This window comes from Podarcis liolepis, assembly GCF_965112155.1.
Source record: "Podarcis liolepis genome assembly, chromosome: 1".
Taxonomy (NCBI): Eukaryota; Metazoa; Chordata; class Lepidosauria; order Squamata; family Lacertidae; genus Podarcis; species Podarcis liolepis.
The window spans coordinates 20,634,514-20,659,115 of NC_139554.1; the positions used below are offsets into that span (position 1 = coordinate 20,634,514).

At 45.9% G+C, this 24,602-nt stretch overlaps 1 protein-coding gene across 3 annotated transcripts in view; it reads left to right on the forward strand.

Moving 5' to 3' along the window:
- SYNE3 (spectrin repeat containing nuclear envelope family member 3) overlaps positions 1 to 24,224 on the forward strand; it is a 108,020-nt gene extending 83,796 nt beyond the window's left edge. For 2 of the 3 annotated variants that reach the window (XM_083501548.1, XM_083501549.1), the window contains exons 16-19: positions 2,686 to 2,838; positions 4,196 to 4,345; positions 6,616 to 6,654; positions 21,587 to 24,224. In XM_083501548.1, coding sequence (XP_083357674.1) covers positions 2,686 to 2,838; positions 4,196 to 4,345; positions 6,616 to 6,654; positions 21,587 to 21,784 — 540 coding nt within the window. In that variant the 3' untranslated portion in view covers positions 21,785 to 24,224. The remainder of the gene's footprint in view (positions 1 to 2,685; positions 2,839 to 4,195; positions 4,346 to 6,615; positions 6,655 to 21,586) is intronic. The other variant, XR_014525730.1, reaches the window with a different exon arrangement.
- Positions 24,225 to 24,602: the final 378 nt, after the last annotated feature.

The window sequence follows — 24,602 nt, forward strand, 5'->3', positions numbered from 1 at the left end:
GCAATTTCACGGCTGGGGTCATAAAGGTGAGAACCTGTTTCAGCCAGAGCGCTGTGTTCCCTTGCGTTCCCTCGCTTCTTCAGACACTAGGTCAGGGTTTCTCAAACTTGGGTCTCCAGCTGCTATTGGACTACAATTCCCATCATCCCAAACCACTAGTCCTGCTAGCTAGGGATGATGGGAGTTGTAGTCCAAAATCTGCTGGAGACCCAAGATTGGGAAACCCTGCTATAGTTCTCACCAACTTCTGAGGGTGGAAATCAGATTGGCTCAGACTTACCTTTATCAGGAAGCGCATTGTAGATTTGTACCTGTGTAAGATGCTAAATATCTCCGTTCAGTGTATGCAATATGAACTGGGCTCTTCTGTCTGTTATTTTTGCTTCGCCCAACTGGTGCTTGGTAGGGAGAATGGTGTGTGTGTGTGTGTGTGTGTGTGTGTGTGTGTGTGTGTTTCACAAACTCAGATCTACCACAAAAGCTGCTCTGCTGCACCCACTAAGCTGGCCTGTTTGCTCACAGTTACTCACAGCAGATGCTGTCCGGTTGCCAGTGTGGAACTGATATTTAGCTGCCAGCGCAAAGCTTTTCTCTTTTGCATTGTACTGCGAACATAGGAAGCTGCCTTAATTTGAGTCAGTCCATTGGTCCATTGAGCTCAGTAATGTCCACGCTGACCGACAGCAGCTTTCCAGGTATCAGGTTGGAGTCTTTCCCAACAGTACATGGAGATCCCTGGGACTGAACTTTCTGCAAACAAAGCAGCTGCTCTACCAGTGAACGTTGGCCCTTTCGCCAAGGAGGGAATATGATGGGTGCTGGAGCTCAAATCTAGTCTCATAAACTCCCACCTTCTACCTACCAGTCCTAACTGGGACAGGCAGCGGTTACTCAATAGTGGAGGAAATGTACTCTGCAGATGGCAATTGGCACACTCTTTTTTTTATTGCCATTGCTTTACATGTTCCAGGACTGACCCCTGACATTGAAAATAGGTGGCAGGACAGAGTGTGCAGGTGCCGGGTCTGAATGTTGGAGAGAGCCCTGGTTCAAATTAAATCCTGATTTTGCAGCAGACCCTTTTTCTTCTTCTTTTTTTAAAAAAAAGAGGCCCGTGCTGCTTTGTTTTAATTCAGAGTGTGTTTTCTGCAGTTTACAACTCTTCGTTCAGCCATCAAACTTTTTAATAGGGAACCTGGGGCCATATTCACAGCGGGTGTAGCTTGTAACACTGACATTCAACCAAACGGCAAACACCTTGGGAACGGAGCCTGTTCTCGGCTCTGAAATGTTTTGAATGTGAAAAGCGCCGTCTTTTCCAGTACCTTAAAAGTCCTTCCTAGCGTCTCCCCTAAACTGGGGATCTATGTTCATTTCAGAACGAATGAAGAATGAAGTCAAATGGGACCGACTCTGTGCTCAGGGAAACATCATTGCAGATCAGAGAACTCCTTCCTGAGTTCTGCGTTCTGCTCCTTGGTGGTTCTCAATGGCAGCTGGTAGGAAAACCTTCTGCCCACCAACAAGCATAAGAAGTACAACTCCTTGGCATTTTCCTGCCCACCTCAGAACCAAATTTCAGTCTAACCTAACAGCAACTTTTGGGCACATTTATAATGGCAGCAGTGGGTTACATTGTGGGTTGAGCAGACAGGTTTAATATCTTTCTGCCCAGTCATGTGTCACAATAGGACTAATCCTCAAGGATCATCGGTGGGGTTTCTCTGTCCATGTGGCCCCCAGAAGGCAATATGACCCTTGGGCTAAAAAAGGGTTAGTCACTCCTGCTTTAAACTTTTTTTTCAAATCCAGTTTAAAAAATCAAATAGTGTCCCAGTCTAGTTATTATTTATTATACAGTGGTACCTTGGTTGTCAAAAGGCTCAACTCCAGAACAAATTGACTCTCGAATGCCACAAACCCAGAAGTGTTCTGGTTTGCGAACATTTTTCAGAAGCCGAACTTCCAACACGGCTTCCGCTTGAGTGCAGGAAGCTCGTGCAGCCAATCAGAAGCTGCGCCTTGGTTTTCTTTTCTTTTAAATATTTTTTTAAAAATAATTTTAATTGAATGATTTGATGTTACAAAAAACATTACAACCATACGACCACTAAATATAATTGAGAAATAAATATTACATACATCAATATTTAGTTTGTTATTTGTTATTTACCGTCTTATTTCCTTCCAAACGTTCCATACAAAAACACACATATGTCTCGAATGGTTTCGAGAGTCGAATGGACTCCCAGAAAAGATTAAGTTTGAGAACCAATGTACCACTGTATTTGAATGCCATCCTTCATCCATAGATCTCTAGATGATTTGCGTCATAAAAATGCAAGTTTGAAAACACAAAATACATAATAAAAGCAAACCAAAACAATAATCTCACACCACCTCCCACAAACACATTTAAAAGGATACAGGATGTTAGTCAGCCAAAGGCCTGGTTGAAGGGGAACGTTTTCGTCTGGCTCCTAAAGGTGTATAATGAGGGCACCAGGAGAAACTCCCTGGGAAGAACATTCCACAAATGGGATGACAGAAGACAGGATAAATGAATGATTTGTTTCATAGCTGACTCATCTGAGCATGGGATACAACTAAGCAATAACTCATGGGGGAAAGTGCATGCCCTTGTCTTCTACATTTGTGTCTTTTGCAATTGTTTCTGCAACCCAGGAGAACATGGCCAAAGAGGAAGATACTGATGATCTCCAGCTCATTAAGAACTTCGAGCAGTGGTTGCAAGAAGAAAATGCCAAGCTGTCCGAAATTCTCGCCCGGAAACCATCCAGTGGTGAAGAACTTAAAGCAAGGCGCATCAAGTTAAAGGTTTGCTCCACTCCATAATACTGCGTTAATTTAGCATTACTGTATGGTGTGCTTGAGAAGACACCCCAGTCTGGTCTGTTGCAACGGGTTAGGGACATAGGAAGCTGCCTTATGACAAGCCACAGTGTTGGTCCGCCAAGCTCAGCATTGACTGCACTGACCAGACTGTAAGCTGCTCTCCAGGTTTGCAGGCAAAAGCATCTCCCAGCCCTCCCTGGAGATGCCAAGATTTGGACCAGGGACCTCCTTGCATGCACAGCATGTGCTCTACCACTGAGCTGTGATCCTGTCCCCAATTTCCCCAGAGAAGTCTTTCCACATCTTTCAGACTAGCATAGTTTTAAAAGTAGTTCAGAGTGGGGTTGTAGAGTTGGAAGGGAACCCAAAGGGCATCTAGCCCAGTGCTAAAGAATCCTTGGCAGAAGGCCACCTGGCCTGTGTTTAAAAACCTCCAATGAAGGTGAGGCCACCGGAATCTCCTTTCTTATAACTTGAAGCCATTGGTTGAGGTCCTCTGCTCTGGAGCAGGAGAAAACAAGCTTGCTCCTTCTTCCATGTGACAACTCTTGAGATATTTGAAGGCGGCTGTCATATATCCTCTCAGTCTTCCAGGCTAAACATGCCCAGCTCCTGCAACCGTTCCTCATAAGGCTTGGTTTCCAGGCCATAGATCACCTCGGTCACCCTCCTCTGCACACGTCCCAGCCTGTCAATACAGTCGTACCTCGGAATTCGAACAGAATCCGTTCCGAAAGTCCATTCGACTAATGAAACATTTGACTTCCAAAGTGCAGCTTCTGATTAGCTGCAGGAAGCCCTGTCGGATGTTCGGCTTCCAAAAGAACGCTAAAAAATAGGAACACTCACTTCTCGTTTTTGATCGTTTGGGAGCTGGAACGTTCGACTCCCAAGGCTTACGGGACCCGAGGTACAACTGTATCCTTGTTTTAGTTGGTGTTTTCTTTCTTTCCTTCTTCCTTGTGACAGCCCTTAAGATATTTGGTATCTCCTCTTAGTCTCCCCCTTATCCAGGCTAAACATATCCAACTCTGTCAACCTTTCCTTCTAAAGCTTGGTTTCCAGACCCTTAGAAGAATTATATAAATATAGTTAATATATATTTATGAAATATATAAATATAAAACCATGTAAAATAAAACCAGGCAGCTACACAGGAATAAAAAAAATGGGAAGCATCACTGCTTTGTGATCCGCCTTCCCCTTTGGAAATATTTGTGAAATGCCCCCTAATTACTGTATGTGTAATGGGAAAAGGCGGTGTGTTCTCTCTTCACCGCTACCACCTCGATCGTTTGCACAACAAAACGGTGCTTTATCTCCTCACTTTCCCTTCCAGGAGCTTCAGTCTCGCGTCCCTGAGGGTCAGCAACATTTTGAAGATCTCCTGCGCCTCCGGCCGATTGTTAAGAACTCCGATGATCTGGAGGAACTGCGCTACAGATGGATGCTCTACAAGTCGAAACTGAACGATTCCGGCAACTCCTTGGTAGGCCTTGTGATCTGAGGATAGGTGGATTGGGGATCTTTTACATTACACACTGGGAAGCCAGTGTGGTGTAGTGGTTAAGAGCGGTGGACTCGTAATCTGGTGAACCGGGTTCGCTTCCCCGCTCCTCCACATGTAGCTGCTGGGTGACCTTGGGCTAGTCACACTTCTCTGAAGTCTCTCAGCCCCATTCACCTCACAGAGTGTTTGTTGTGAGGGAGGAAGAGAAAGGAGATTGTTAGCTACTTTGACACTCCGTAGGTTAGTGATAAAGCAGGATATCAAATCCAAACTCTTCTTCTTCTTACCCCATTTAGAATAGGGGTGTTAGGCTTGTGCTGTTCCCCTTCTACCCAGAGGAGCCATATTGTGCATGGTCATAATGGGTATATCGAAGTCTGACGGTCAGATTCACATGTTTCGTGGATTTTCATTATTATTATTATTATTTGGAGCACTTGTACTCTGCAACCAAAAAGGCTTCCAATCAAAAAAACAAAAAACAAAACCAGGACGAACAGGGGAAAGGAAACAGGGAGAGGGAAGAGCAGAAAACAAAACTCAGGCACCAATTCTGAGACAGTTTTTCTTCTAATGACCAGCTGGCACAGTTCAGGGGCAGCAGGCGCCTGGTACAACTGGCCTTTTGAGAAAGCTGATGGGTTGAGCCCTGCTTCCCTTCTCAGATGGGATGACTGCCCCCAAGTGACGGTGGAAGGAGAGGAGGCTTGATGGTACTGGTCTGAAATGTGGAATAGCACAGGGTACTAAAAGGAGTCTATGATTATCCTGTGTCCCATGCTGTTGGTACCCATCAGTTCAATGCATTAGGCAGGGAAAGATGTTCTTGGGTTTTTTTGTTTGTAGTTGTGCCATGCAAAAATTCAAAGTACTTGAAACTGACACTAAGTCTTTATAGGTGGATGCATGCATTACTAGCTGCCATCAAAAGCAGCACCATCTTCATTTTCTTCCACTGCAGGGGTGGGGATACTTAGCCCTGGGGGCCAAATGCAGCTTTCTATGCCCCTCTCCCTGGCCCTCAAAACTGTCCCCAGCCCAGGCCACACCCACTCCCCAGGTCAACATTCCTCGCCGGCCCAGTTTTACACCCTTGAAAGTTTTAGTCTCATAATCTGGTGAACCGAGTTCGTTTCCCCGCTCCTCCACATGCAGCTGCTGGGTGACCTTGGGCCAGTCACACTTCTTTGAAGTCTCTCAGCCCCACTCACCTCACAGAGTGTTTGTTGTGGGGGAGGAAGGGAAAGGAGAATGTTAGCCGCTTTGAGACTCCTCAGGGTAGTGATAAAGCGGGATATCAAATCCAAACTCTTCCTCTTCTTCTTCTATGGAGGATAGAAAGTGGGGGTGGGCTGGGGAGTGCATGTTAAAAACCTAGCCTGCCTCACGAAGGGAATATTGATATTCATTGCTCCTTCTAATTTGCCTCTGGCTCTGCCCACCACTGGCATGCGGCCCCTGGAAGGTTGCAGAGAATGGAATGCGGCCCTCTGTCTGGAAAAGGTCCATCCCCCCACCCCGTCTCTGTTATAATGGAGGGGGGGAATGTGTGATTCCATTGCCCTGCACATTCCCCTACCCTGAGGTACTTCACTGGCCAACGCTTGCAAGGTTTGGGGAAATGTTTCAACATGCCTTTAGCTGGTCTGCATGTAATATGGGGAAAGATGGGGAGAGGCCGGCTATGCAGGTCCAATCTTTGCTGTTTTGTATGGAAAAAGTGCTTAAGATTTTAAGGGAATTTGCTCTTCTTCATTTCCCCAGTTCTAAATGCAATGATTTTTTAAAAAACTGGGGTGAATAAGAATAAGTAATAAGAAAGCTAGATGGGAAAAAATACACAACAATCAAATGTTGGCTAAAGTGCAAGTAAGAAGTTAATGTCCAGTGTCCTTACTCTGTGGTAAATGTGTGTAGGAATCCAGCCTCAGTGGCGCGCTTTTACTGTGCCATCCCCTGCAAAACTACAACTAGTCAGAAGGTGTCAGTGAAATCATAGTTATTTCTCTTGTAAGCCTAAACCAGACTTTAACTTGCTAGGGAACAAAATCCATTTGGAATTTAAACTGGATGTGTGCTATAAAGCTCATTAAATAGAAAATCACCTGCTGCTTTAGCTTGTCCAGACGATGAGAAATTTAAAGCAACATTCCCCTCGTGAAATAAACATTGGCTTATAGGTTCCATGGGGATACCGTGGTTTCTTTTCTTAAAACAAAAACCCCAGTGCTTTTGTCTTTTTTAAACAGGCAACAAGCTCTTTGGAGGAGACAGACACATTTAGAAAGGTAAGAGTGTGTTTTTGTTTGTTCACAGAAAATGAGAGGGAATGGCAAATGTGTGTTTGTGTGTTTTAAAAACATAGTTGTCCAATAATGAAATGAAATATATTTTGTTATGGAGGGCACGGCTGCAGGATTAGAATCCCCAACATAGAATTATACTACATTGCCAACCAAATGTGCCACATAATCCGATGCATTCTAGAAGACGAAACAAAACCATGGGTACACCAGGAGAGAGACATAATCTAAAACACCCCCACCGTAGCATACCCATTCCTCCCAAACAAACTAAGGAAAATCCCCACAACACTATAAACAGGTTCACATAGACCATACTTAAAGCATGGAAGGAAGAAGCAGGCAAACTGTCCCCAACCTCAATCCCACTAATCCCACTGGTTCACCACCCACTATTCCATCACGCAGCACAAAACCTCCAGGTAAAAACCTGGCAAATCAAAGGCTCATATCGCCTAGCAGACTTCTACAAAAATAACAAAGCCACATTGACACAAGAAATACAAGACAAACTAGGGGACACCCAAATTCCCTGGCTAACCCCACCAGCTAAATGCCTTCTTAAACAATCCAGTAGGAAATCAGCAGCAACTAGGCCCTTGACAACCTTCGAAAACCTCCTCCTAACAACAAAGGGACACAGTAAAGGGATGGTATCCGCAATATACAAAATACTACTCCAAAATCCCACAAACTCCCTAGACACAATAAAAAAAATGGGAGGGTGACATAGGCTATGAAATTAACCCTGCTTAATGGACTAGAATGTGGTCTAAACCTCCCTTTAAATCCATCTCAGCTACAAGAAAAGAAACCCTGAAACTCACTTACAGATGGTAACTAACACCATTGAAACTAACACTGATATGCCCAGGAGCCTCACCAAAATGATGGAGAAGCTATACCTCCACAGGCACATACCTCCACAAGTGGTGAGACTGTCCCAAAATCCAACTCTTCTGGACATCAGTTATACAAGACATATGTAAAACAGCTAAACAAGTATTAGAGGTCATCCCAGAACTGGCCCTACTGAACATCTTCCAAGATAATAATGCCTACTCACATTATAAAGAACTCATAACCCACCCAGTCTCAGTAGCTAGAAGCATCATGGCCAGACACTGAAGAGATCTGTCAAGAGTGAACATGGACCAATGGTATCAAATAGCATGGGAAAACTTACTAGAAAAACTAACCAATAAATTGAAACAGACACAGGGACAAATAGAAGACACCTTCACCCCGGTATGGTTCCTCTTTATCACATACGTAGCCCAACAAGACAAGAATCCACCGACAGCATATAAATCCATCTGGCTAACCTGACCCCAAAACCCACCCTCTCACACACATAAACAAATCTCACTGCAGTCAACCAAAGACAGCCAACCACACCCTAGGCCACCCCCAACCTCTCTCACCACCAAGGAAATATAACGAGCAAATAGAAAGAGAACCTCCCCCCCAAGTGATGCCGACACAAAACCCCACACATACACTGAGCAGAAAAATAGAAGCATTGTCACCTGACCCCTCTTTCCCCCTCTTTTCTTCCCACCTAATACTGCATGCAACACTAATGTCTCACAACAGATGAAACTGATCTGTAGAAAACACAACTTGAAGAAAGAGACAATGCACGTATTTTAGTAAACTAAGAAATCTTTATTAAAAATTTATATATATATTTTTTAAAAAAACAGAACAGCCAGTCTCTTTTAGCTCTCCTTGTTTATCTCATTTACCATTAACAAAATTGTAAAGGAAAATATATCTAGAGAGAGGAGTGCTTCAAGAACACAGAGAAAGAGTTGCACTTGGTGGAGTCAAAATAAACATGAAAGGAAAGTACACTAAAATGTGAAAGTAATTTTTAAAATGTCAAACACTTTAAAGCAGTTTTCGCTGACCTGGTAGCCTCCAGCTACTTTGGGCTATTCCCAGGTTGGCGCTGATGGGAGCAGAAGGTGGCCCCAGGTTGGCAAAGACTGCTTTAACATAGACATAAGATGTATCATAAGCAGTTCAGCCATGATGGCTTTGCTTTGAACCACACCTGGCCATTTTATGAGGTGAACAGTTGAGGAGACCTAAATGTCTTCTTTTTTCTAATATGGTTCACCCTTTCCTGGAAGTGTGCATATACAGTGGTACCTTGGTTTAAGAACAGCTTAATTTATGAGCAACTTAGATTAAGAATGCTGCAAACCCGGAAGCAGGTGTTTTGGTTTGTGAACTTTGCCTTGGAATAAGAACATGTTTTGCTTCCTGTTGAGTGTGTTCCATTTGTAAATTGAGTCCCCCGCTGCTATGGGAAAGCATGCTTTGGTTTAAGAACAGACTTCTGGAACGGATTAAGTTTGTAAACCAAGGTACCACTGTATGTCCCAGCAGCCTACCATGAGGTAGATTACACATTCCTGTTTTCCTCAGCATCCAGTGTGCTCCCACCGCTGCCCTGGAAAGTGAAATACACACACTGTTAGCCACAATTGTTGTTGGTGTTGTCATTTAAATTTGTATACCACCCTTCACCCGTAGATCTCAGGGCGGTTCACAACACAAAATTACAATATAAAAAAACCACAAAATACATAATCAAAACAAGAACAAAAACAAACCAAAAATTCCCCCCACACACACACACACACAAACACACAAAACACATTTAAAAGGGCATCATAAGTCAGTCAGGATGAAGAGGATATATTAAATTAAGCCAGTGGTTTTCAGACCATTTGCCCTCAGGAGAGATCTTCCCCTAGTGGTTTGTCCACTAAGGAGGCACCAAGAATCTGCTACAGTGCCCCTGCGATCCATCAGGGAATGTTCTTCCTCTTTCATGGAGGTTCTGATGGAGCTTCATCCAAGGAATTGACATGATCTATATTACCTGCTTAGCTTCAGCAGTGCTGCAACCTCAGATGCATCCACATCATTCCATGTGGCTGCACAAGCTTTTGGATTCTGGCTATTAGTAGGATGGGGGAATCAAATGTTGGATATTGCCAGGGCCCGGCTAAAGTTGATTGATTCCCATCTCCCTCCCTCAGTAGGAACAGCTCAAGCGGCAGGAATGTTTCTCTTAGCATCCATTATACCCCTAGGGGGAAAACATGCTGTATTTAATTCTTGATGGGAACATTGCCAGACGCCGAGACAAAAATATAGTTTTCCTCTCTGTAAGGGATGGTTCGAAAGACCAATCAAGGCCACCACCCCCCATTTTAATATTTGCTTATTTTGCTTGTATTTTTAGATAACCCTATCCCTACTGGCTTATATATGAACATCTATAGAGATATAGAGCTAGTTAGATGTCATGTGCTGTGCAATCTTGTGCATGTTTTGCTAGAAATAAGTTCCACTGACTCAATGATACTTAGGCAGCATTCGCACCATGCATTTAATGCACATGTTTGTTAAATTTCTATACTATCCTTCATCCAAGGATCCTAGGGCAGTTTTACAATATAAAAACACAAAAAATACATAACTCATATATGTGTTTGCAGACATATGTACTAGGGATGCTCAAAAAATTCTCCCCATCCCAATGTATGAGGAGTATGGAATTACTTTGGTGTTTCTCCAGCTGACTGCCCTTCTTCCATTTTCAAATATTTTTGGACTTCAGTCTGCTACTCCTCAGGCCCATCTCTCTGCCCCCCAACCCCCATTTTAGAAGCCACCAATGCACAGGCGTACATATGCACATTGACAAAATCAGAGCACAAGGAGGGAATTCACTTTAAACCATCATGGCTTCCCCCAAAGACTTCTGGGGCTACCGTTTGTCAGGGGTGCAGAGAGTTGTTAAGAGACTCCCATACCTCTGACAGAGCTACAATTCACAGCGTTCCCTGGGAAGAGGAATTGGCTGCTAAACCACTCTGGGAATTGCAGCTCTGGGTGGGGAACAGAGGCCCCTTGCGAGCTCTCAGGACCCTTAACAAACCACAGCCCCTAGTGCTTTAAATGTATGTTGTGAATGTGGCCTTACTCACCAGTAAGTGTACGCATGGTCTGCAATAATAAAAGAACCATTTCTTGATCATCCCCGAGCATAAAAACCTTGCTTGGATAAATAGCGCGCACAGAGAAAAAGATGTCAGATAGAAAACAAACGGCGAATATGCACTAGCATAATATTATCCATAAACAGAAGACTGTAAGATTAAATTGAGAAAGCTAATGCGTTGGGGCCTGTGGTTTCTCCCCCGTAGGCTGACAGTGATGGAATAGCTTATTGCCTCTTCGCATACGACGGAGCATTGTAAAAACAAATATTTAAAAAAATAATGATGATAAATGTTTCTTCAAAGGTTGGCTTCCAAGTTGCTGAAAGTATTGCAGGAGCATACTTAGCGTCAATTGGAAATCAAAGCAGGTTATTTATGGGGTTCAGAAGTTCTTGTCTGGTTTATTTTCTGCAGTGCTCAACCCTAATTAAAGCTCCTTGCTGCGCAAATGATTTGGGCCTCATTGTTTGTACAAACAAAGTAATTAGGATTTATTAGATTCATGACTGCCTAATTGGTTCCCTTTGAGATGCTCTGGGATGTAATCTCCTGGAGCAGATGGAGAGTCAGGATCTGCAATTGCGTCTCATTTAGAAAGTCGCCACTGATCGTCGGACCAAATACCGTAAGTTCAGGCAGCTGCGAGCGATGCTAGTTCACTCCTTCTCTGGAAGGCTCCTGGTTCAGTTCCTCATGCTAAAAACATCAATGAGAGTAAAATTCTTTCACTGCTGTAAAACAGAATTTGAGTTGGAAGGGATTTTTGAGGTCCTACAGCCTAGTTATTCAATGCTCAGTGAAGGAATCTGAACATGAAATCTTGTTGGATGAGACCAAAGCTCGTCAACTCCAACATCCTGTTCTCACAGTGGCCAATCAGATCCCTATGGGAAGCCCAGTGGATATACTAGGACACCATGCTTCTGATATCAACCGGACATCATTAGAGCTTCCTGGATGAGGCTGTTAGCCCATCTAGTCCAGCATCCTGTTCTCATAGTGGCAACCAGGTGCTTATGGGAAACCTACAAGCAGGACACTGAGGTTCTTGGTCTCAATTCATGTGGTCCTCAATAATGAATGTGGGAAGGAAGTCCCACTGTGATGGAATCTGGGAAGGAGAAGGAATGGGAATCCTCTGTAATCAAGGAGCTCAGGCCTCTGGAAAGAGTGATCTATCCCTTCCCCATCAGCCTGCTTCATGGAGAGGAAGCACAAGAGCACTCTCCCTTCCTGTGGTTTTCATCAACTGGTACCCAGGAGCATACTGCCTCCTACAATGGAGGTAAAACATAGCCATCAGATGTGGTGGCCTGGGATTCAGACTCACAGGTTGAACCTGAGGAATCCCAGCCTGCACAGGAGTCCCTGCCTCCAGAACCAGCTGGGCTGGGGCCTGAGCCTGAGCCTGAAGGGTCCTCACCTGTGCTGGATCCTCAGGTGCAGGCACCAGCTGAGTCTGCTCTGGTCCCTGAGGTGATGGAGGACCCATTGCCTGCAGGTGCTCCACTCTCAGCCCTATCAGGGAAATAGGAGGTTGCCTCTGGGTCCGGTAACCCTCCAGCCTCTCCTGAGCTGCAGAGGCTCAGGGCAGAGAGGCGGAGGGAACTAAGTTTCTGCAGGAGGAGTGCTCCCCTCCAGGCCAGGAGAGGCGAGTCACTGGTGGACCGGGGCCACCCTATGCCTTGGGGCAGATAAAAGCCAGCCAGCCCCAGTCCCAGGTTGCGGGAGCAACATTGTTGGTAGCCTGTTCCTGCCTGCACCCTGTCCTGCTCTTCTGCCAGAGTTCCTGACACCACCCGACTCCCTGCCTTGGACCCAGCTACAGCTTTGACAGACAGCCTCCATACCACACCATTGTCCTCAGACTGGACTCCGACCCCGCCTCTTGGTTAGCCCCCAGGACCAGCACACCAGAGTTCGTAGCCACTGAGAGCCATATGCTCCATGAATTGGTCTAATTCTCTTCTCAAGCCATCCAAGTTAGTGGCCATCTCAGCCTCTTGGGAGAGCAAATTCCACAATGAAGCCATGTAAGGACTTTCTTTTGCCTGTCCTGAATCTTCCAAAGTTCAATTTCATTGGATGTCCATGTGTTCTGAGAGAGAGGGGAAAGATTTTTCTCTGTTCACCTCCTCCATGCATAATTTTATACGCCTCTATCACATTTCCCCATCCTTGACCTTTCTCCGGTATTCAGAACTACAGCATCCCTGATAGATAATGGCACAACCTCTGCTTAATAATCTCCAGTGAAGGTGTATTTAGAACATCTCCAAATGGAGGCAGTGGATATGGATAAGCTCATTGGTAGAAGATACGGTTTTACATGAAAAAAGGCATTGGGTTCAGTCCTTGGCATCATCAGCTAAAAGGAGCTCAGGGAGTAGGGCCCAGACAAACATCTCCTCAAGTCTGAGTTGACAATGAACTCAGGCAGACCAAGACTGCATCAACAGGCAACAGCTGCAAATCATTTAGTTGCATCTCTGTCCTACTGTTTCTCCAAGAAGTACATTGTGGTGTGCAAGCTTCTCCCGGTCCACCATTTTATCCTCCCAGCAACCTGTATGGTAGGCAGGCTATGTTTAGCAATAGCAACAGGCATTTGTCCATCACCCCTCAGGTGGCTGTATTGCAACGCCTCTTGCAGCGTAGCAGAAGATGCTTGGCTTGGTTCTTGGGTCACACGTGGCTGCTAAGGGCATTCAGGGATTTGGGTTGCAGGCTTCATCGGTGCCCCTGAAACATTGAGACACTGAGGCTCTTGGTCTCAATTCATGTGGTCCTCAACTTTTGATGGGTGTGGGGAGGAAGTCAAAATGGATGGAATCTGGGAAGGAGAAGGAATGGGAATCCTCTGCAAGCAAGGAACTCAGGCCTCTGGAAAGAGTGGCCTGTCGTCTGTTTCGTGGGGAGGGAAAGTGTGTGAGAGAAAGAGTTGCAGAAAGAGAGAAATAAAGGAAGGTGGCCACACACACTGCCAGCTCTGGCCCAAATATCACCAGCATCCCCTACTTAAATTTTACCCTTGGGATGCAGCCCTTGGCAGAAGAAAAGCTCCACACACACACACACCCTTTCACTGAAATAATTGCCTCTTCCCAAATGCTTGGATTGCTTGCACGGTTTGAGCATCTCCATTCAAGGTGACGTTCAATATTCCTGGCAGAAATATTGGGAAAGCAGCGACTGCAGAGAAATACATTGCCAACTTTCACAGGCACACTCTATCCAGCCCTGGAGGCTTAGGGGTTTGTTTTTGTTTTTGCTTCTCCTGCCTGTTACCAGAACCATTTTTCACGATATATTTGGAATGGAGTTATATTAATGAATGCTCTGCATAATGTGCTAAAGAGCCCACAGCTCCCCAATAACCATCTCAGCAGGAGTCAAAATGCCTCAGGAGGATGAGTCAAGAGCAAATGTGACTGAGGACAGCTAGGCCGCCCGTGCAGCTAGAGTTCAGTCCTAGTGGCACTTTTAAACATTTTAAATATAATTTCTTACACACTGCCTTCTACGCTTGGTGGAATGTTTATCTAAGTTTACTATTCTTTTTACAGAAGTCATACGGTTGCCAACTTTTTTTTACTAGCTGTGCTCTTGTGCCTTTAATAGCCTGGCCTGCAGAAATGTAGCAGGCGAAGGTTTACGCCTGGCATGAAGAGGCACCTGCGAAGCTGTGCTAGCCTAGTCACCAGTGAGTGACATTCTGCTGCTCTTCTCCAAGTGTGGAAAAGAGGGGAGAAATCTCCCACTCTGGCTAATGGCCTCTGAGAGCCTAGCAAGTAGGGCTGCCAATCCAGGACTATAAGACTATTGGTCCATCCAGCTGAGTACTGGCAGATTCCAATGGTCATGGCTACCCATAGCCATGTTGGCTGGGAATGGTGGAAGGTAGAGTCCAACAACATATGGAGGGCCACAGGCTTCCCAACCCTGGTGTGGACAATAGTGAGCTAGGTGGACCATTGGTCTGCTCTGTTTAGCTCAGTAATGTCTGCATTGACTGGCAGCAGCTGTCAAGAGTTTCTAGCTGGGAATATTCCCAGCCCTACCTGGAGATGCCAGGGGTTGAACCAGGGATCATCTGCATGGAAGGAGATGCTCTTTCACTGAGCTACAGCCCTAGATAAGGCAAATTCATGCATAAGGCAAATTCATGGAGGATACGCCTGCCAATGACTACCAGCCACGGTTGCTATGCTCTACCTCCAGTCAGAAGAAGCAGAGATTCAGTTTCTGGAAACCACAGGAGGAGATAGTGCTCTTGTGCTAGGATCCTCCTGGAGGGTTTCCCGCAAACATCTGGTTGGCTGCTGTGATCATTGGCATGGTCCTTCTTCTTGCATTCTTAAGGCACCTTGGTATAAGGCAGAGGTAGGGAGCCTTTTTTCAAACAGGGGCCACATTCCCTTCTGATAGTGGCAGATTTTGGCTCTCGTATTTCAGCGGCACCCTGTGCAATGCTAAAATTCAGCCTCTCCCCGCCTCTCTCACTCCATTCTATAGCATTGTTGTGGTGCCCCAGTGCATCTGAACCAGTCACACTACCCTAACAAAGGTGGCGCTGTGGTCTAAACCAATGAGTCTATTGGGCTTGCCAATCAGAAGGTCAACAGTTTGAATCCCCATGATGAGGTGAGCTCCCGTTGCTCTGTCCCAGCTCCTGCCAACTGACGTTCAAAAGCACGTCAGTGCAAGTAGATAAATAGGTACCACTGTGGCGGGAAGGTAAATGGCATTTCCGTACACTCTGGCTTCTGTCACAGTGTTTCATTGCACCAGAAGCGGGTTAGTCATGCTGGCCACATGACCCAGAAAGCTGTCTGTGGACAAACACAGGCTCCCTCAGCCTGAAAGCGAGATGAGCGCTGCAACCCCATAGTTGCCTTTGACTGGGCTTAACTTTTTTTACCTTTTTTTTTTAACCTAACTCTGCCTCTGCTTCTAAGCAACCTTCCAAAGGCCGCAGGCCCATGGTGGGTCAAGCGAGAGGCCAAAGTGGACAAGGGAACAAATATGAGTTTCACCTCTGTATAGGAAGTTCATTGCTACACACACTCATTTCCCCCACCTTGTCTCCTCCAAGCAGACAAGCAAGAGGCATTCTCAGAGTTCCTAGTTCCCATTCCAGCCAGGAAAAGCACTCAGTGTTGAAGCATGGCCAGTGATGGGTATAGCTTGGGCTGAGTCTCCAGGGCCAGACAGAGAGGCATTTATACCTGGGCCTGAGGTTTCCCTAGCATTCAGCATCTTCCTCTGTCCCTTCCGACGCTGCCAGCACTCTTAATGTCTGTCTTCACACCTGGTTATTTTGCGCAATGGCCGCAGCTGCCTCAGTGCCTCGCTGTCCTCGGCAGTGTTATTGGCGAGACCCGCCGTTGCTCCAGCGATTGAATTTTTGTGCTCTGCAGAGCTAAGATGCATGGCATTTTGATCACATGCCTCGAGTCAACAAGCCCATGGTGCCTTCCCACTCCTTGATCCTGCAGCGGCATCTCAATGCTGAAGTTGTGACAGCCCGGGCATTTCCATGGCGACCAGCTGAGTCATTAAGCATGATAGCATGGCAAAGCCAAGCCGAGAGCAGGTGGGAGGAAAAGCAGTGGCAGGAATGCTGGATTTATATGACCTCTCCTGCAGGTGTTTGCCTTAGGGCAACAGGGATAAGCTGAAAGGGAGAATCAGAACTATAGTGTGCAGCTTGTTTGCGAAACAGCACCGCAGTTTACCAACTGCTTCACATTCCTCAGGTCTCACAACACCCCCGTGAGCTAGGTCCCCATTCTCCCATTTTACAGGTTGGGAACTGAGGCTGAAAGGCAGCACAGAAGTATAGTTTTATTTTTATTTATTTTTTACTTAACAGGCTTTATATACTGCTTAATCATCAGATCCTTTAAGTAGATTAATATCCATCTGCCTGGGATATGGAGGCAAAACAACTCCTCATTTCAGGAAGGTTATTTGCTTAAGGTTATTTGAGGAAAATAACCTTAGTTGAGATGTTGTAATCTTTCATGCCATGAGGGGGGGGGGGAGCTAGGGAAATGAAGCTTGTTCCTACTTGCCCTTAAGCAATTCTGATTCCCTCCCCACTCCCGGGATTAGAATGTCCCCCTGGGATTTAGGAGATGGAAGATTCCTTTGGGGCATCTAGCTGGGTGCAAGACTATTGTCCTTTGTGCTGTAATTGTTTCTTTATGCTGCCAGGATTATGGCAGCTTTGAGCCACTTACTCAGATGCTAGGCATGCATGTCAAAGCATCCCAAGGGATGGATTAATTTAAGCACCCACTCTTCAAAATCTCATTCAGTTTCCAAGAAACACAGAAAGGACGCAATGCCAAAAATAGTTATGGGAATGTTTCAGCTCACTGGAGAGCAAGGGTTGTAATCAACTGGCTTTAGGCTGGATTTTTCTTGTGGCCATTACATTCACCATCTAAGAAAAGATTGTCCAATCCCAGACTCTTAGGCATTTAAGTTCCTGCACCTGGTGGACTTGCAGTTTTTGGGGGATGTTCCAACACATGAACCTCAAAGAGCTAGAAACCTACTTTTCCTCATTGCAATTTCTGTACACACCCCGATTCCCCTTCTGTTATGCGATAATGTCAAAAAAACAAGTTGCTGTGCTGTTTCACGGTGAATTTGGCAGGAGTTACTTATGGCTACACTGAGGCTGCATGCACGCCAAACGTTTAGAGTGCCTACACACCCCAGAAATAATAATATTGGGGTCTGTAGTTCATTAAGAGTGCTGGGAATGGTAAGTCTGGCCCTACCACTAGGTAGAGTGAGTCAGTCACCTCAGGTGGCACCCATGCTTTGAGGAAGTTTCAATTTCCAGTCCACTTAACTTCTGTACACGGAATGGTGGGCACCATCTTGTCTGCTTTGGGCAGCAAAATGTCTTGGGCCATCCCTGTCAAAGTTCTAGCGGAACGACACGCTGTTAAATAGATCCTGTAAACCTGAACTCTGGCAGCCCTGAATCTAGAATTTCCCTGCTGGGTGCATAAGGACGTTGGACAAAGCAACTGGGTGAGAAGCTGAACAACAGAAATCTTTCCCGGTGCCTCAGCACAGTTAAGAGTGGCAGAGGGGGCTCTCTTGGTAGTTCTGCCCCCCTCAAAAGTGTCTTTCTCTAAGTTTTGGAACTCCCTTCTTACAGAGGTGCATCTTGCTGTCTTTGTTGTACAGCTTCCAGTCATACACTGAAGACACACCTCTTCACCTTTCACAGTTAAATGAAGTGTGTGGTAAAACTATGGCACTCACTCCTAGTAAAAGAGCATTGGGCAAATCCACGGGAGAGAAAACTATCAATGGCTACTTGCCATGATGGCTATCCTCTGGTCAGAGGCAGTAATGTATCTGAATACTAGTTGCTGGAAACCACCAGAGGGAGAGTGCTCTAGTGCTTCAATCCTGTTTGCAGTTACTCGACAGGCATCTGCTTGGCCACTATAAGAACAGGATGCTGGGCTGCATGGGCCATTGGCCTGATCCAGCAGGCTCTTAAAAGGATTTTGTTTTGTGATATCTACCTCTTCCATATTATTTAAGCCTAACTACTCTATTTTGAACTTAAAAATGGAAAGCGTAACAATGGTGGTCAACAAAAGAGGTTTAAAGACTGTCTGAAGGCAAGTTTTAAAAAATGTATTATAAACACCAACAATTGGGAAACACTGGCCTGCGAGCGCTCCAATTGGAGACCAGCCTTTACCAAAGGTGTCATGGACTTTGAAGACGCTCAAACTCAGGACACAAGGGAGAAACATGCTAGGAGGAAGGCACGCTTGGCAAATCCACACCATGATCAGCTCCCGCCCCGAAACCAATGTCTCCACTGTGGAAGGATGTGTGGATCCAGAATTGGCCTCCACAGTCATTTATGGACTCATTGTTAAAACCGTGTTTATGGAAGACAGTCTTCCTCATCTATGAGTGATCGCCAAAGAAGAAGAAGAAGATTATTTAAGCCATACTGTTCTGCTTTTGCTTGCTTGTTTGCTTTTGTAATTGTATGAAACCTATTTCTGTTCGGTTGTTGCAACCCGCCCTGGGACATTTCAGTGAAGGGGTGGGGGTAAGCAATCTCATAAATAAATGAAAAATTCACTCTCCCGGGGCGAGTCCTGGCAAACATAGGACGTGGTTATTTTTAATGTAGACACCCAGGCTGTTATTTCCCCACAATGCATTGTGCCGGTCTGGTGTTCTCAGAAGGAAACCAAACCTTTTCGTAAGGCCAGAATTGGATTCCTGGCCCACTTTGCTCCCTTGCCCTTCTTATAATGAGCCATTTCGGAGCAGCAGACCCAGTTGTAAAGGCTACTGCTATACGTTGAACTCAAATTTCACCATCTGTTCCACTTCCCTTTTTATTCTCTGGCATCTTGTAAAATATGAGGCTTGTACAGGGAGCAATGAAAATAAGTCAGCCTGATTGTAAAGTGAGGTGCAAGGGGTGGGGACCCAGAGCTTTCTGCTGCCGTCCAGAGATTAAACAGAGAAGGCCCATGGCTAGATTCAGATGCTGTATATCCCAAAATGGCGGCTGCCCCTGAACTTGGCAAACCTATACAAACATGAAGCAGAGCTTTGGCCATGAGGGAAAGTGTGTGAAACTCGCACTTCATTGTAACTGAATACCCAACCAAAGGCGGCCATTTCTCTCCAGCAGCCACCAAGTTCCTGTCTGGCACGCAAGACAGGTTGGAAAATGTGTAACTGGCGCGTGGAAATCTCAAAATTAATACTAAAAGCAACTGCGCTCTCCCTTGAGGAAACCGAGGCTGAGAAATTGTCTGGAAAAAATCGTTTGCAACACTGAGCATTTTCTTAGAGATTTTAGTGTCTGGAAGATTGTCACACATAGGTCAACCCCAAATGTTGGCTCACGGAAGCCCTTTTTATGCTACCCAGAAATCTCCAGCCCCTTTTGCTCAGCACCTCATGTCTCTTGAGGGTGTGGTCCGTTCCTGCATAGAAGCATTGCTAGCACATGTAGAGGGCACACTGCCTTACATAATGGCTTCATGGTCTGAAAATTATCAGATGGTGTGCCAAGAATCAAATCACCTCATGCTAATGGCTCAGGGACAGAGCCAAGTTTGATGTTAAATGCAGTTGTGGCCTATTGGGACTTGTGAGACAGAAAGCCAGGAGCCCGACATGATGCGGGGCAAGATCAAATGACAGACTCCTCCTCTCCGTTGAGTTCCAGAAAGGCAACATGGATAATGAGGAAGGTGAAGGTGACAGCCAGTGCGACTCCTTAGACTGGTTGGAAGTAAGAAGGCAGGCAAATGGGGGCTAGCTGAAGGCAGAGGGAGGCTGGTAGCCCCATTTGACCTAATGGAAGAGCCTCCACTGGTTAAATGCCTCTTCACATGTAAGAACCACATCTTTCCATATGAGCCTATCCGGACCCTGAGATCATCTTCTGAGGCCCTTCTTCATGTGCCTCCTCCATGAGAGGTCCACAAGGTAGCAACACAAGAACGGGCCTTTTCTACAGTGGCACCCCACTTGTGGGATGCTCTCCCCAGGGAGGTTCGGCTGGTGCAGGGGTAGGCAACCTAAAGCCCGTGGGCTGGATGCGGCCCAATTGCCTTCTCAATCTGGCCCGCGGACAGTCTTGGAATCAGCGTGTTTTTACATGAGTAGAATGTGTTCTTTTATTTAAAATGCATCTTTGGGTTATTTGTGGGGCATAGGAATTTGTTCATATATATTTTTCAAAATATAGTCCAGCCCACCACATGGTCTGAGGGACGGTGGACCAGCCCATGGATGAAAAAGGTTGCTGACCCCTGGGCTGGTGCCTTTAGGCACCAGGCAAAAATATTTCTCTTTTACCAGGGCTTTGGCTGATTGACATGCAGTGCCGTGTGTGTGTGTGTGTGTGTGTGTGTGTGTGTGTGTGTGTGTGTGTGTTTATTATGCATTTTTCATTTTGATGTTGCGATTTTATGTTTTAATCGCCCTGAGACCTGTGGGTACAATTAAATACAAATTTAATAAACAAATAAATGATAAACTTGCAGATTAGATTATAAAATGCAAATTGTATTAGCTGGGAAGAGCAAATAATTATTGGGAACCCAGAAGGCAGGGATGAGGAAATGGGTACTTTCTTTCCCTGCTGTGGTCATAATGAAAACCCCTTCTCTGAAATGTCACTTCAGGTGCAAAGACACATTTAACATTCTGTGTAGTTTCACCTGCAGTACTAGTTTTTGATGCATTTAAAAATTGTAGGGCGAGAGAGTGAACAGGATGAGTGATTAACTTTTACTTCCTGTTCTCCAAACACTTGTAGTCCCCTCTGCTGTTGGGAGGGGGGGATTGATTCAGTTCATATTGAAAGTGTGCTTTTCTGATTTGCACTTTCCTAAACTAGATGAAGATGAAAATGCGGCTATCCTTTGAAATTTGCACTTCTCTGAATTTTGCAGGAGCTTCCTGCAGCCAATCAGAAGCCTGCCAGCATCGCTGCCTGCCCAGAGGCATCCATGGCTTTTGATTGGCTGCAACCAATCAGAAGCCATGCCGGCCACGTCACGGAAGTCAGTCTCCGTGCAGCGAGGCCTCTGTGCAGCACCTGTTTAGTGCGGGGACTGACCGAGCAAGTGGAAGGGTCCGCAAGGTTCGCGGGCCGGATTAACAAGCCCAGTGGGCTGTATCCAGCCCATGGGCCTTAGTTTGACTACCTCTGCTCTGGGGTGTGCCCTGTGTCGGACCAGTCCTGTAGATCAGTACCATCTGCCCCTTCCTCCTCTCTGGAGGGCTCCTGGGGAGGTGGTCTCCACCCCTCCTCTTCATCTGCCCAACCCCTGACATTAATGCTCCATTTGGTTTGTGTCTTTCAGGGACGACCAGCCGGGGCGTGTTCCTTCCTGCGCCGCGTCTGCTGCGCCGCTTTGCCTCTCCAGCTGCTCCTGCTCCTCCTCCTGCTCCTCGCCTTCCTGCTGCCTCTCGTAGAGGAGACGCACAGCTGCAAGCTCGCCAACAATTATGCCCGCTCCTTCAACCTGGTGCTGAGATACAACGGCCCACCACCAACTTAAAAGTCCTCTACGCCTGAAGGTGCAGCTGAGGTGACAGATTAAGTTATCCGAGTGGCTTTTCCCTGAGGTGTCTCGCCTCCTGCAGGTCCCCCAGAATCCAGGGCAACTCACTAAGGGACCCGTGTAAACTGGAAACTTGGTCAAATGACCTGCATTGTCCATATAGGCTCAGTCCATAGAAATGAAGTATTCATACTTAGAGCTAAAATTATATTTTTTAAAAATATATGGCTATATTTATACTGTATATATGATTTTTATATATGTGTCTCAATGAAAGATATATTGAAATCACCATTTCCATTTTTAACCCTGCCAATTTTACTGCTGTTCTTATTTTATGCCTTTGTCTTTGTTGACTAACAGTAGATGTTTCAACTAAATCCTTGTGTAAGCATAGAAACCAAAAGCTAAGGCATAACCACAAAGGGGGACAAATGTGAGGCTGTCGTGGGGGCGGCAGAAAGATAGCCACACAAGTCAAGTTCCATCTCCTCAACCCATGAATGTTATGAAAACTACAGCGGCCACCAGCTTGAAGAGACCCTGGTTGATTAGTTGTAGTTGTTCATTAAGTACTTAAATCTATTCAGTTTGCATGCATTTGAAAATGAGCATGAACTAAAGCAAACAGCAAACACATATTGTCTGTATCTTTAGAGCAGGCATAGGCAAACTCGGCCCTCCAGATGTTTTGGGACTACAGTTCCCATCATCCCTGACTACTGGTCCTGATAGCCTGGGATGATGGGAGTTGTAGTCCCAAAAACATCTGGAGAGCCAAGTTTGTCTATGCCTGGTTTAGAGGGTGGACATCTGCTTTTCCAGCAGGCACCAGCAACATGCGGTCAGTGGACTAGCGGAACTAGGCTAGTCCCTTAAAGGCTCCAAAAGCCCTCCTGCCACCCTCTCAAAGCCTGCTCAGCTTTGGGAAGGAGGCAGCTGGGATCCAGCATCCTATCAGAGGCTTGGTGCCTCCTTCCCGAAGCCCAGGAAGCTTAGGTAGGGAGGCACGATGCTTGTACCTGCAACATCCCCCTGCCACCCACATTGCCCTCGCAAGCTGACTCTGTTCACCTACAAAAAAATTCACCGCACACCACTGGCAGGCCCTATCTTTTCTCCTCCATGTGAGAGAAAATGGGAAATACCTCTTTTACAGGTGGTGCTTTATTTCTTCTGTTTTTATATGTGCATGCATTTAAAAGATTTTTTTTTTAAAAAAACCTGATACTCAGTTAATTGAAGCATTATTATTATTATTATTTAGTTGTTCAAAAAGGAATTAATCCGTTAATCCAATCAATTAATCAGCTAACAGTTGCAACCTTGTACCTGTTCCACGCGATTGGCTGTGGCAAGATAGTAATATCATACCACGTTTTCATAATTACATTCTATGGGCGGAGGAAGGGAACTCCACATGGAGCTGCCTTTTTTTAGTGGCAACCATTGAGCGTCTCACCGCCAGTTCTACCCAAAGTGTGAGAAGGTAAGAGATTATCCTGAGAATTCTGTGGCACCGGAAGACTCAATGTGCCCCCGAGTGAATGCTTATGAGCTTCCCATAGGTACCTGGTTGGCCACTCTGAGAACTGAATGGGTCTTTGGCCTGATCCTGCACAGACTTCCTATGTTCAGCCATTTTATATGCAAGATGAGGCCCCTCAACCTTGCTGCACCATCTCATCTCTCTTCCCCATTACTGCTACTCTCCTGTTATCAACGCTTTCTCTCTCGCACCCTTAACATAACTTGAAATGCTTGAGTCCGACTGACCCCTCTCTATCGTTTCACTTCTTACCAACCGGCAAAAGATCCTGCCAACCTCAGCAGGAGAGATGTTTCTGGAGGAGGAGGAGGCAGAAGCATAGGGTGATTGTAGGCAACATAGCAGACATTCTTTCCATGTGCAGAGGTCAGAGCAAAATAGTGGCAGCGTCACTTCAACATTTCAAATGTTATGATATCCCCCCACCACCACCAAAAAAAGAAATAATGTTGGAGAAGGGGAAACTAAATTGGAAACACATTTTGGCAGCCCAGGGTCTCCCCACCCCCACCAACCTCCTCTCAGCATGGAATTAATTTTCTGCTGAATATGACAGCACATCCAGGGTCTCTAAAACTTTGCCCTGTAAGACTTCCTCTTCCAGGATGTTAACTTTGGTTTCCCCTTCTATCCAGTTTTTCACTCACTCACTCTCTACCCTGCAATATTCAGAAATACATGGCCACTCCCCAGTGGGCTGCTGTGGGGGTTCCTTCCCGGCCCCTGCATTGCAGGGTGTTGGCGTAGATGACCCATCCATAGAGAAATCATCACTGGACTTAACAGAGTCTAGTCATCACCCTCTAATCCTCAGCCTCTCATATTGCACAATCCAGCCCTTTTCTCTTTGCAAGTTAGGCCCCATTTGCGCTATACAATAAAATAAAAGGGATCGTACCACTTTAACAGCCATTGTTTTCCCCAAAGAATCCTATACTATAGTTTGTTATGGGTGCTGACAGTTGTTAGGAGACTCCTATTCCCCTGGAGTTCCCAGGGAAGAGGGATTGATTGCTAAACCACTCTGAGAATTGCATCCCATCCCTGATCACAGCCGCATGGCTTGGCTGCAACCCTCTGCATAGTTACCTGCGAGTAAACTTGATTGAACTCTCTGATGCTTATCAGTTCCAAGTTGGAGCTCACCCCATCGCGGGGATTCGAACCATCGACCTTCTGATCGGCAAGTCCTAGGCTCTGTGGTTTAACCCACAGCGCCACCCACGTCCCCCTGTAAAGCATGTTAGGCTTTAACAAAAGGCTTTC